We start from the raw sequence: 14,956 nt of genomic DNA, 5'->3' as shown, positions 1-14,956 counted from the left end.
TTGGTGGGTGCTGCCACAACTAACTTCTGCCGTCGAACATATGTAGTGCTACACAGGCGTGCTTTGCAGGCACGAAGATAAATACTGGCGTCAAAACCTCTGCGTCAGTAAATAAATTAAAAAAAAAGGTGGAAGATGAGCTTTTTTTCTGCACCCCGAGTTTTGACCACTGCATTTTCATACATTATCCAACGAAGTACATACAAATTCCGTATTGTTCATCTTTGAAAGTAGCAGCATTTCAATGTACTAAGAAAATCCGACTGGCAAAATTGTTTGGGATGTTTGTCAATATGGCCAACTCTACGTTCTGAATTTTTTCCTACCTGTGAGAAGAGATGGTTGGTAATAGGAAGTTTTATGAATTGTGAATCACCGTAAGAATAATACAAATATAAACATTTTGCCATGTATTCTTTTGTGTGTGCTGTTATCTCATTTGAATCCTGTCTGCCTAATAAACTATGAAACTAGAGTGAGACAACAGCAAACACAGAAGAATATACATTTAATTTAATGTTTATATTCGTATTATTCTTATGCCTAATAGTGATAACAGTCAGAAATGAAGCACGGCAATTGACTAGATTTTTAAATCTAATATATATATAATAGAAGGAAACATTCCACGTGGGAAAAATTATATATAAAAACAAAGATGAGGTGACTTACCGAACGAAAGCGCTGGCAGGTCGATAGACACACAAACAAACACAAACATACACACAAAATTCAAGCTTTCGCAACAAACTGTTGCCTCATCAGGAAAGAGGGAAGGAGAGGGGAAGACGAAAGGAAATGGGTTTTAAGGGAGAGGGTAAGGAGTCATTCCAATCCCGGGAGCGGAAAGACTTACCTTAGGGGGAAAAAAGGACAGGTATACACTCGCACACACGCACATATCCATCCACACATACAGACACAAGCAGACATATTTAAAGACAAAGAGTTTGGGCAGAGATGTCAGTCGAGGCAGAAGTGTAGAGGCAAAGAAGTTGTTGAAAGACAGGTGAGGTATGAGTGGCGGCAACTTGAAATTAGCGGAGATTGAGGCCTGGCGGATGACGAGAAGAGAGGATATACTGAAGGGCAAGTTCCCATCTCCGGAGTTCGGATAGGTTGGTGTTGGTGGGAAGTATCCAGATAACCCGGATGGTGTAACACTGTGCCAAGATGTGCTGGCTGTGCACCAAGGCATGTTTGGCCACAGGGTGATCCTCATTACCAACAAACACTGTCTGCCTGTGTCCATTCATGCGAATGGACAGTTTGTTGCTGGTCATTCCCACATAGAATGCATCACAGTGTAGGCAGGTCAGTTGGTAAATCACGTGGGTGCTTTCACATGTGGCTCTACCTTTGATCGTGTACACCTTCCGGGTTACAGGACTGGAGTAGGTGGTGGTGGGAGGGTGCATGGGACAGGTTTTGCATCGGGGGCGGTTACAAGGATAGGAGCCAGAGGGTAGGGAAGGTGGTTTGGGGATTTCATAGGGATGAACTATTTTTAAACTATATTTAAATGCACAAAAGCAAGCCATGCCGCGAGCGGCGACAGGTCGTAAATGCTCATTATCAGAATGTGACAAACAATGCATGACACAGTACAGTAATGCATTTTCAGCTTAGAGTGACGTAAACACCTACAACAAAGAGAACGGCACTTATCAGATCAAAGAAAAATAAGCTATCAATTCAAACCAGACGAAGCACGTGAAAAAGGAAGGGTACCTGCATAAATACGTGCGGAGCGCCTGACGCATAGCAATGGCTACCTGGTAAAGCTTAACTGCTAAGCTTACGACTCGAACCAAACTACTATAGCTGTATAGTCATTCATTCGACCTAAATTGTGTCTCATATTACAATGGACCAACTTTGTTTCCATTTGGAGGTGTGGCCAAAAACTTTTCTCTCCCCTTGAATTTCGAGTCTCAAATTTCAGGTGCAGCTTAGATGCGGGAAAATTTTTTTTCCTTGATTTTGAGTCTGCACTGGATGCTAGGCGTTTTATGAAACAAGTGTTTTTTGTTCAAGAATATGAATTTGGTGCCCCCTGAAATTGCTGCCCGTGGCAGATACCCCAATGCCCCGCCTCTCCCCACCTGGATCCGATCTTGCTCTGATGTATACCTTGTCTCATTTGCATCCCTGGAAGGGCAGCAGCTGGAACACTGCTCAAAGGGGTCATTGTAGTTGGAGGAAAAGGAGGTAGGAATGGTAGAAAAATAGAATAAAAAGTACTAAAAATGAACATAAAGTGAGTAATCTCGTCTTTGTACATTTTTTTCTCAACTATACGAGAGAGAACAGAAGAGAGAGAGAATGAAAGACAGGGAAGGAAAATTTGTTTTCATGATGAACTCAGAATTGTCTCAGAAGATAAAATCATCTTAATACATGTACTATACTGAAAGGAAATAAATAAGTAAAACAAGAGAGTCATTTAATGAGTGGGAAGGAAATTTAATGTGTAGTTTCATTCACACTGTCTAAAAATAATGCTGGTCATATTCTGAAAGTACAGTAGTCTGTGTTTTCAGAATTGTTGTCAACCTGTGAAGTTTTACCAACAAATGTAGAAGATATTATTATTTCTACTTAATTCTTTGTTGCACACATTTTTGACATATATTCTGAAAAGATACAATGATTTGTTATTGAGCATACAATTCACATGCTTCTTACATTTGGTGAATTAAATTTATTCTACGCCTTCAGTTTCTTGTATTTGATCACATTTTTGCCACATATTTAGTTATTGTTCACCTAGTTCAACCTTTACAAGATGTAGCACCTTATTCTTATTCTAACAAATGCAATTTCAATAACAGTTTCCATGCCTCTCAATCTCCTGTCACCCCCTGCCAGTTGAAGCCTTTATTTTCCACTGTTTCTTTATCCTAATAGTGATTTGCCTTGTGGTTTTAATCTTTCTCTGAGATTACATCCTAGTACTGACTTTGTCCATCTTCCATCCTTTCGTTGTGTGATATGTCTTCCCACTCCAATTTTAGAGCCTTCACCATTTCCACAATGTCCTTTATTCTTGGTCGTTATTCTTATGTCTTCAATTTTTTGCCAGCCTTACTTAATGAGACCCGATGAGTGAGTGACCTTTGCATAGCTCTCAGAGCTGTTCATATTGGTGTACATGTCTTATTTTTCTTCTTTCTTCCATCAATATGTTCCCAGGGGTGGGAGGGACACACTTAAAAAGTTCGTATTTTCAGAAATCATTTAGTTTGCCGTTTTATATGACTGAATCTCAGAAGGGTTCACCTTGTTTTCTATGCACTGCTGCTAAATTTTGCAGATTTGTTGTCAGTTATGTCTCTTCTAATGATAAAAACATAATATATTTTTTAGTATATAGTGTTTTAGTGCATATGATATGCCATACATAAAGTAAACATTTTACATATGTTCTGTAATTATAAACCATCTTCTTGTGAGCAGGTATCAGCTTTTATTAAGTATGCAGAGCTGCAATCTCAGTACTACAGTTCTAACAATATAGTGTTGACTATGGGAGGAGATTTCACATACCAAGATGCTCATATGTGGTATAAAAATATGGACAAAATGATAAGGTAATTTTAATTTTTAACAGTGCCCAGCATTATTCATTTACTGCTTGGAACAAAACACAAGTCTTCAAATTGTACTGAATTGAATTTTACAATTAACACTTGCTAATGTGAACCTCCAGAAATCAAATGTCTTGGTTAATTGAAATAGTTGTCCAGTCCCTTGATAAACCCCCAATCAATAAAATAAAAGAAAGTTGCAGCAGCCAGAGACTGTTTCTGAAAGCTCATTTTCTGACAGTCTTTTTGTTGTGCCTGTCTGCAATCGAGCTATCCGCTATATGGTGAGTACCAACTATTCTTTTCATAATATTGTTACATTCCATCTTGGATTTTCCATTGTTGGAAATATGTTTTTTGTACAGTACAAATCAAAATGATTGACATTGCAGACCACCTGCAAACACCACATTTTCAATCAGCAGCTATATAAGACTCAGGAATTCCAATTGTTTCTCAGTAATTGCTTCATCAGGCAACTTGCTGTGACATTCCTTTGTTTACTCAACAGTACATACATGGACAGTCTTAGACATAAAAATTGACCACCGGCCAGCCGCCACAGAGACTGAGTCCACGTCATTCACTTAAGGTGGGCAATAAAACCGACCATCCATGACAATGCTAAGTCTGGCAATCTGCACAATTTGACAACACTGTAAGATGTGGAAGTTTCAGGAGGAAGTGTTGTCTACTTCCGATATGTTGTTGTATTGTGTGAGCCTGTGGTCTAGCAGTCATAGGCATGCATTGTAAACATATAGTCACATGTTCCGGCCCGACTGTATCACCTCTTTCTTTTAAAACTATATTTCGGCCCTTGTCTAAAGTTATGAGTCTGACTGAACATTGAAGATAATTCACTTCACATTCAACCCACCAGTAATAACAAATGCTTCCAGAAGCAATTCCACAGGACATCTCATGGCTGCGTCGCGATCAGAACAGCTTATGCTCAAGCGTTTCCTTGCACTGCAGCAGCTACCGGCCATCGGCCAGTCGCCACCTGCTGCCGCCGCCTGAAATTGGACACTGCCCAGATGAACATGGCGCGATGCTATCAGTGTATGTATTAACTGTCATTTTCGAATTGAAGTTCTGGTTATCATCTTGCAGTTTAGCATTGGATTTTGCACACTTGAAAATCATGAACTACAGTTAAGCATTGCAAAATTGGGTCGCAGGCGGAAAAAGGTGTAACACCTGCAACACTGTATTTATTTTTGGTACAATAGAGGGGTGAATGCAGTTAAGGCAGCTTAAAGATTTTAACTGTGTGTGGAGCATGTGCTTTTGGGAAAAATGTGCCAGAAAAAGATATTCCTGTTTCAACAAAGATCATTGTGGTATGAATAATTTTCCACATTTAGGAAGTCTCAACTACTGATATAAGTGATGGATTACCATTTAACCATCATCCTACATTTGCATTCAACAGGCAAGGTTCAGAAGTCTGGAGTAGGAGTACTTCATGCTCTAATTCGAAACAACAAAAATCAATGGAGCGACTATTATTGCAATTTTGGTTGAACATCATCAGGTCACTCATTGAACATTCCTATGCAATACGGTTACTGGTGATGTGTTATGATGCCTTTGTCGTTAAATTCCTAAGAAGAACTGAAAGGCTGAGCCCTACCAAAAGACGTAAACTGGAGCAAAGAGTAGTGTGAACGTAATATTTTCAATATGATAGCTCCAAAAGTGTGTTTTGCACTATGAATATTTCCCCAAGGGTGCGTCCATCACAGCTATAATTTGTTGCCGACAACTGAGACACATTTCAGTTGCAGTGTAAGAAAATTGACCGATAAAACTACATCATGTGTGCTACTGCATGATAATGCACTCTGTTAATTTGGGAAACAAAATTATCCAGGAGATTGATAGGGAAGTCAAATCTCAGGCACTTGTCCCTCTGATCGTATACTCGTAAACTTTTAACTTTCTCACTCTTGATCAGTCAACCATCAAGGCAATTCATTTCCAAATGAAAATGCTCTTCAAACTATGCTAGTTTAATGACATTGTTAGAACCAGCAGGTTTCTGCAGCCATAGAATTTGTAAACTACTTTAGCATTGTCAGATTGTTTTAGATATTGTGAAAGAATATACTGTTGCTGATTAACATCTCTTTGATGATAACTTTTTTTGTCAAATAAACTATTGGAAAACATACTTTAAATATTCACTGTCGTAATACAAATTAAATTCAACTTACTACAGAAACATCATGACAGCAGTCTATCTTAATGAAGCATTAAATGTCTGTAAGACGATGGTGCCTATTTTAAAACGAGTTAGTAGGATATTACCGACTTTTGCCTTTGAAAATGTCTGTATTTATTTCATGTCCTGTGTCACACTCAGGTATTATGAAAATATGGCAGTTCATAGATAAAATTATGTATTCACAATGACAAAAAATATGTTGGCAGAAAACAAAAGTGTCATTATGAATTGTGCAGTGCCATAAAGTTTTCACTTTTAGACTAAGGTGTACTGAAAGTAGCAAGACAAATTTTGCTCGGGCAATGCCTTAGGATTTCCTTCTTGAGTTTCTATCTGCCTGCCTGCTTGTAGCTCTGCTACAAAAGAATTAAAAATACGGCTTTCAGCAAGTCTCGAAATGTGAACAAAAGCAGCTTGCACCTGGTAGGCAAGCATGTTACCTCGGTGCTAGCAAAGAGGTGCAGCATATGTGTCTTACTTATTGGCCTTATTGGCCCAGTAGACACTATGACAGATTAATAACAACATAAGGTACGAGAGTAGTTGTATTCCCGTGTTGAATGATTTTCGTTGACTCAAAATTATTAAATGATATCCTTATATCACATCTCAAGAGAAAATCACACACATTATTCAATTGAAGTGACATGATAATATCAAGTGAATTTAGCAGGATAGTTCTGTGCCATCAAGGAAGTAATTCATCGGTCACAGAATTGCCAAATGTATTCTGCATTGTTGCCAAGTTTCAGTTATACTAGCAGAAAGGATACCAGCTGATGTGTTCTGTGAGTGATGTTGGAAGTGACTATAGCTTTGTCTCACAGTTGTGGGTAGCAAGGGCTGGAATATCCTCATTATATGTCTGAGTCTTATTCACATTTCTGTAAGTAGATTTAGATGTTAGAGTGTAATTACTTGTAATACATCAATGCACTGAGTGCAAACAAAACATAAATTAATAACTGTGACAATTATTTGTGTTTTATTGTCTTAATTGGACCGAAACCTTGAAAGCGTATTCATTAGATGTGACTCACAATTTTGTAGTTTCTCCAGTGGTTGAGTTGGCAACATATCTTTCTTATACAATATTATTATTGAGATCACTGTCATTGGCACACCTGCCGGAAGACAGCCATGACCTGACTTATTGTTGTCAGCTTTTCTGATGGATCTTCTGCCATTGCTCGAAACATGAAGACTTAAAGGTGAATTTGAATATTCCATATGGCGAAAATCTGATGTTTTTATTCTTCCGTCTCTTAACATTCAAAAAATAATTACAATTAGTGGCAGAAAAGTGCCTGTGAACCAACAATTAATAATGCAGCCATAATTAGTGGAATCTAATAAACTCCATCTGTCATCTGATGATTGTGAAAAACTACTTTTTTCATCTGCATAGCACCACAGTATGAACTCAAGCGTTTCATAGGATTCGTATACTTAATTTCCTTGCGATAGTTTTCAATGGCAGTAGAGTAGGAGCAAAACCATCTGACTTAAATATAATTTTCCAGCAGGACTTGAATCTTTAGCTACAATTGCAGTAGCACATCCAGAGTGATATCAAGAATGTGAGCATTCACTTATTGCTGTAGTATAAGCTAGGGTAGAAGGAAGCAGGTTTCCCACAAAGTAAACGATGAGAGACACTGTAATTAACAAATAAAGTAACCATGTGGCAAACATAAATTTTCCAAATCGCTATCACTTATTAAACATGAAACTATATCTAGTGAAATGAATAGGTTAATGCAGCTCCAGTCCATCACTATCACTGAATTGCCAAACATTTTCTGAATAGCACTTAAGATAGAAGTGTGTGTGTGTGTGTGTGTGTGTGTGTGTGTGTGTGTGTGTGTGTGTGTGTGAGAGAGAGAGAGAGAGAGAGAGAGAGAGAGAGAGAGAGAGAGAGAGAGAGAGAGAGAGAGAGACGCTATGAATCAAAACAGACAGCCTTGTTAATCAATTACGTATTGGACAGATGTCCAGGCTGTTAAAATAAAACTATGGCGGCAGATGATAATTTGTGCCTGACCAGGTTCGAACCCGATTCATGGTGTCTTTTCCTTCAGACATGTCTGAAAGAACAGACAGCACACATATATGCATATACAGAGTGTTTCAGGAGGAATAGTAGGCATTTTAGCAAGTGGTAGTATAGATTAATTGCATAAAAATTCCATATAAATGTGTCCACTTTTTATTGAGTACAGAGATACAGCTGTTAGTACGCAACCCTAACAAACTCAAAGCAAAGGTAAATGACTTTCAAAGTTAATTTTTAAAAATTCCCCCACCAACTCCCATGCACTTTGACTTCTCTTGATAACTCCATGTGTAGCTCTTCTAAGGTTGTCTTTGCAATCTTGTATGAGGGCTGCACTATTCATAATCCAAACGATCAAATCGGCTCATGGGTTTACTTTTTCTTTGTAGACTTCACGTTTGAACACCCCCCCCCCCCCCCCCCCACCCCCACCCCCCTAGAAAAATCCAAAGGGACGAAGTCCGGGAGCCTTGGTGGCCAAGAAAAGTGCCCACGTTTACTGATCCATCTTCCTGGAAATGTTAGGTTTGGATGATGTCACCTGATGACTAGACTGTGCAGGAGCCCCGTCATGCTGGAGGAACATATGCATTCTTGTAGCCAAAGGAACTTCTTCCAATAATGCTGGAAGCTCGTTTTCAAGGAAGTGTAGACGACGGGGTCCTGTAAAGACCAACAAATGAGACAAAAATGCATTGAACCCAACTTTATGTACTCAGTAAAAATTGGACATGTATGGAATTTTTTCTACAATTTGTATATACTGCCATCTCCTAAAAAATTTACTATTCTTCCTGAAACATCCTGTATAATATTCCGGTCTCAAGAGGCCATCAAAAGATTTCAATGCTAGACTCGTGTCATTGTCTGAATCCTCTTGGGGATACAGTGTAGCTGTGAGCAAGTGGAATAATGGACAGGGGGATACCATGTATGTGGATGGAAATTTGCATCTGATGAGGAGTGTGTGCACAACATAAAGTACCTGTGTAGTGAGTCATTTCAGCTGCATAGCTGACGGTAATATTTGTCAAGCAATTCACGGCAGAATTAATTTAATACCCACACGATGATCTGTAGTCATACTGCATCATAAGCAACTTGTGCATGGAATACTACGTTCGTTAAATCAGATTACTCAAGCTGATGCCAAATAAAGGGAAGTGACAACGCCACCACACTATCTTTACTTAGATTGTCAGCACTAGATTATGTGTGGCACCATTACCGTTACTGTAAGCAGTTTGACAGCATAACACCATCACATCCACTGACAACCTGTACCACTATCATCACACATTTGTTACTCATAGTGATTACAAGTTGCTGATGTTTGTCAAGAATAGCGGAAAGCATCTCATGAATGTGAAATTCCATTCACATTACACCCAGAACGGAGAGAATCCTAAATAACAGTAAGAGGTTATCCAGCAAAGGGAAGAGTCAATGTATTGTCTTGAGTTCTTGCAGTTTGATATTAATGTAGTTCCCAATGGTTTCCCACTAATGGGTCCTTTTGGCTATCGGAATACTCACATGGGAATTATTAAAGTGCACTTGCCAGAACACTCAACTACCTTAATAAAACCTCATTTTAGATTGAATAAAACTCAGAAAGTGATGTTAATTTGACATTTTTGTCCACCTCCTGATGACTTACTGAATGAAGTCTGAAGTGCACTCTCAGTTGTATTGCCTGCAGCATGAGTTCTGTAAACTGTTATGGCAGCTGGCAGTCATTGCTGATACAGACATGTGCAAATATCTTCACTGCTCTAGGGGAACTCATCTTTGTTGCATTTTTTCCATACCATAATTAGCACAATAACAAACAGCTCATTCTGCTGAAGAACTTCGTGCTCACAAGTCCTTAAATAAGAATCTGTGAGTATGAAAGGAAACAGGCTGTTGGACAAAATTATGGAGAGCTCCCTGCTTTTTATGTTTCCGATAGGTCCTATGATAAGAATCTGGTGCCATGTTATACTTCAGAACCCTAAACTGTTTATTTTTCACTTCATACAAAACAAAAGCTCTGATATGAGAAGAGGAAATGACTTATATGTTTCTCAGAAACTTTAAGTTTTTTGTGCTTATTTTCTCACTACATACTAAAACAAGGGCACTGATATGAGAGGAGGAAATGAAGTTTGTAAAAAAAAAGTCTGCTTGTGTCTGTGTATGTGCGGATGGATATGTGTGTGTGTGTGTGTGTGCGAGTGTATACCTGTCCTTTTTTCCCCCTAAGGTAAGTCTTTCCGCTCCCGGGATTGGAATGACTCCTTACCCTCTCCCTTAAAACCCACATCCTTTCGTCTTTCCCTCTCCTTCCCTCTTTCCTGACGAAGCAACCATTGGTTGCGAAAGCTAGAATTTTGTGTGTATGTATGTGTTTGTGTTTCTATTGACCTGCCAGCACTTTCATATGGTAAGTCACATAATCTTTGTTTTTAAATATATTTTTCCCGCGTGGAATGTTTCCCTCTATTTTTTTTATATATATATATATATATATATATATATATATATATATATATATATATATATATAAAAAAAAACTGCAACCGAAAGGTGTTGACAACAAATTACAGCTATGGCGGACACACCATTCAGAAAATATTCGTAGTGCAGAACACACTTTTGGAGCTATCAGATTGAAAATATTATGTTCACACTACTCTTTGCTCCAGTTTGTCTTTTGGTAGGGCTCACATTCATTTCTTTTTAGGAAACTAACGATAATAGTGCCATAATACATCGCCAGTAACAGTATTGCATAGGAATGCACAAAGAGCAACCTGGTGATGTTCAAGCAAAACTGCAATAATAGCTACTCTGTCAATTTTTGTTATTTCGAATTAGGGCATGCAGTACTCCTACACCACACATCTGAGACTTGCCTATTTGAATGCAAATGCAGCATGATGGTTAAATGGTAATCCATCACTTATGTCAGTAGTCAAGACTTCCTTAATGTGGAAAATCATTTGTTCCTTAATGTGGAAAATCATTTGTGCCAGAACAATTTTCATTGAAACAAGAATATATTTTTTTGCCGCATTTTTCCCAAAAGTACTTACTCCACACACAGTTAAAATCTTTTGAGCTCTCTCGGCTGCATTCACACCTCTGTTATACCAAAAATAAATACTGTGTTGCAGATATTACACGTTTTTCCACCTGCGACCCAATTTTGCAATGCTTAACTGTAGTTCATGATTTTCAAGTGTGCAAAATCCAGTGCTAAACTGCAAGATGATAACTAGAACTTCAATTCGAAAATGACAATTGATACATACACTGATAGCGTCAAGCCGTGTTCACCTGGGCAGCGCCCAATTTCAGGTGGCGGCAGCGGGTGGCATCTGGCCAGTGGTTGGTAGCCACTGCAGTGCAAGGAAACACTTGAGCATAAGCTGTCATGATCGCGACGCAGCCACGAGGTATCCTGAGGAATTGTTTCTGGAAGGATTTGTTATTACTGGTGGGTAGAATGTGAAGTGAATTATCTTCGATGTTCAATCACACTCATAACTTTAGATACAGTCGGATGCGAACATGTGACTGTAAGTTTAGAATGCACGCCGATTACCACTAGGCTATGGGCTCACACCACACAACATCTCAGAAGTAGACAACACTTCCTCCTGACACTTCCACATTTTACAGTTACAGTGTTGCCAAATAGTGTAGATTGCCAGACTTACCATTGTCAGGGGCGATCGGTTGTATTGGCCACCTTAAGTCAATGACCTGGACTTAGTCTCTGTGGTGGCCGGCCGGTGGTCAGTTTTTGTATCTAAGACTGTACATCAGTCTTGTAAAAATGACTCCAGAGAAATATTTATTTCAGGAATAGAAAAAGATTATTGAGGTTATGAAATACTGAGTGTGAAAAAGAGAAGTAGTGGTGCTTTCATGATTCTGCCATTTGTGCTGCTGACAATCCTGAAACAGAAAAATCATAAGGGTGTAAACATCTCATGTGGAAGGAGGAAGCAGACTCAGCAAGGTGCTTGCTTGTGTCTTGAAAAATGCTTATTAAGCAGAAGACCACACCTGTCTTCCATTGTTAGTCTGAGAACTGAAGGGTTCACAGTTAGTGTGGTATGGTTCACTAACTCAAAGTTATAACATCATTTTTAACGGGTATAGTAATGATGAAGGCTTGACGAAAAGCATAATTCCATAACAGTCTTTTCATTGTGCCTGTCTGCAGCTCACCCTGTCATCTTTTGGTGAGCAACAGTCTGTCCTTTCCATAATTCTTGATATTCCAACCTGGAGTTTCCATTGTTTAACATCATTTTAAGAAGATTTGTGGAGGAAATGTGAGCATTCATAACATTTTTCTGATATGTAAAAATGAACTAGAAAGCCTTCTGGCAAATTATGATTCATAATGAAAAGGGAATTTTTTTCGAATGTGTTCCTAACCAAATGTTAACTTTTAAGGATTAAAAATTTCATTGGAGTGGGAAGGGGGAGGGGAGGGGGGGGGGGGGGGGAGGAGATTTGGCAAATAATGATGTGATACTTTTGTGTGCAGTAAACATTGAAGGGTATCAGAAACCAAAACCTTTGTTGATAGTGAAAGCTGTTAACCCCAGATGTTTGAAGAATATTATAACATTTTCTGTGTCTTATCACCCCAACAAAAGGGGTTTCAGAGAGTGGCTCTTGACCATGCACGAAGACATGAAACAACAGAAGTGGAAAATCTTGCTCTTTATGGACAATTATACTGTCTACCGTAATCTATCGCTTCTAGATAATGTAGCACATTCTCCCATATTGTGGATATCATCAAATATGATCTTTTGAAAGTGATGGCGTGGAAGAATGTTACCCTGACAGTAGTTTTGAACTGTGGAGATGTGGGTTCATCAAGGGAGCTCAGAATGAAGTGGAGATCAGAGAAATGTACTTGGATTTCCACAATAAATGGAGCACTCCTAATTTTGGAGAAAAAGTGATATTTGATGAGTTTGTACATTTTTATAATAGTGTGGAAGCCTGCAGAGCCAAAAAAAAAAAAACCCACACACAGTCTCTTCCATTTGTGGTTCCCGAAGTGGCAATGCTGTCCTTGTAAATGTTGCACCTGTGGAACAATATAATAGATATAGATGATGATGATGATGATGCTTTGGTTGCAATAGAAAATATCCTTGACCAGGCATGCTGAAGGTCACTGAAGCAGTAAAATAATCACTGATTTCTCTACAAAATGTACAACAGGAATTTTTAAAGTAAGAATCAACAGGGCTTTGTGTCCACACATTGTGTCATGTGACGTCCGTTCATGGTCAGCCGCTCTCACTATGCCACCATTGCGTTTTATGTCTGTGCCGGTGTTGGTTGTGTGGTTACACTGCTTCGTTTGTTGCCAAGTCAACCAGAAATTCTGCCGATTGTAATGTGCGCCCAGTTATCCAGTTCTTACATGCAGAACAACTTAATCTTGCAGAAATTTGCTGGCAGATTGTTTAAGTTTATGGTGCGGGTGTAATGAGTGATGGAAATGTGCATAAATGGTATAGGCTGTTTAATGGAGGAAGGACAAATGTTCATGATGAAGAATGATCTGGACAGTGTACTGTTGTTGTTGTTGTTGTGGTCTTCAGTCCTGAGACTGGTTTGATGCAGCTCTCCATGCTAATCTATCCTGTGCAAGCCTCTTCATCTCCCAGTACCTACTGCAGCCTACATCCTTCTGAATCTGCTTCGTGTATTCAGCTCTTGGTCTCCCTCTACGATTCTTACCCTCCATGCTGCCCTCCAGTACTAAATTGTTGATTCCTTGATGCCTCAGAACATGCCCTACCAACCGATCCCTTCTTCTAGTCAAGTTGTGCCATAAATTCTCCCCAATCCTATTCAATACCTCCTCATTAGTTGTGATCCACCCATCTAATCGTCAGCATTCTTCTGTAGCACCACATTTCGAAAGCTTCTATTCTCTTCTTGTCCAAACTATTTATCGTCCATGTTTCACTTCCATACGTGGCTACACTCCATACAAATACTTTCAGAAACGACTTCCTGACACTTAAATCAATACTTGATGTTAACAAATTTCTCTTCTTCAGGAACGCTTTCCTTGCCATTGCCAGTCTACATTTTATATCCTCTCTACTTCAACCATCATCAGTTATTTTGCTCCCCAAATAGCAAAACTCCTTTACTACTTTAAGCGTCTCATTTCCTAATCTAATTCCCGCAGCATCACCTGACTTAATTCGACTACCTTCCATTATCCTCGTTTTGCTTTTGTTGATGTTCATCGTATATCCTCCTTTCAAGACACTGTCCATTCCGTTCAACTGCTCTTCCAAGTCCTTTGCTGTCTCTGACAGAATTACAATGTCATCAGCGAACCTCAAAGTTTTTATTTCTTCTCCAGGGATTTTAATACCTACTCTGAACTTTTCTTTTGTTTCCTTTACTGCTTGCTCAATATACAGATTGAATAGCATCAGGGAGAGGCTACGACCCTGTCTCACTCCCTTCCCAACCACTGCTTCCCTTTCATGCCCCTCCACTCTTATAACTGCCATCTGCTTTCTGTACAAATTGTAAATAGCCTTTCGCTCCCTGTATTTTACCCCTGCCGCCTTCAGAATTTGAAAGAGAGTATTCCAGTCAGCATTGTCAAAAGCTTTCTCTAAGTCTACAAATGCTAGAAATGTAGGTTTGCCTTTCCTTAATCTTTCTGCTAAGATAAGTCGTAGGGTCAGTATTGCCTCATGTGCTCCAACATTTCTACAGAATCCAAACTGATCTTCCCCGAGGTCAGCTTCTATCAGTTTTTCCATTCGTCTGTAAAGAATTCACGTTAGTATTTTGCAGCTGTGACTTATTAAACTGATAGTTTGGTAATTTTCACATCTGTCAACACCTTCTTTCTTTGGGATTGGAATTATTATATTCTTCTTGAAGTCTGAGGGGATTTCGCCTGTCCCATACATCTTGCTCACCAGATGGTACAGTTTTGTCAGGACTGGCTCTCCCAAGGCTGTCAGTAGTTATAATGGAATGTTGTCTACTCCCGGGGCCTTGTTTCGACTTAGGTCT

The 14,956-nt window shown here is 39.1% G+C and overlaps 1 protein-coding gene across 2 annotated transcripts in view; it reads left to right on the top strand.

The window, feature by feature from the left end:
* The window catches only part of LOC124794626 (lysosomal alpha-mannosidase-like), a 154,015-nt gene that overhangs the window by 88,953 nt on the left and 50,106 nt on the right, over positions 1–14,956 (top strand). The window contains exon 7 of one of the 2 annotated variants that reach the window (XM_047258125.1): positions 3,460–3,593. The exons of the other annotated variant lie outside the window; for it this stretch is intronic. Coding sequence (XP_047114081.1) covers positions 3,460–3,593 — 134 coding nt within the window. The remainder of the gene's footprint in view (positions 1–3,459; positions 3,594–14,956) is intronic. 2 annotated transcript variants of the gene reach the window in all.

Source organism: Schistocerca piceifrons, chromosome 1 (assembly GCF_021461385.2).
Source record: "Schistocerca piceifrons isolate TAMUIC-IGC-003096 chromosome 1, iqSchPice1.1, whole genome shotgun sequence".
In the NCBI taxonomy this organism is placed as follows: Eukaryota; Metazoa; Arthropoda; class Insecta; order Orthoptera; family Acrididae; genus Schistocerca; species Schistocerca piceifrons.
This window is presented reverse-complemented; position numbering and strand designations above follow the sequence as displayed.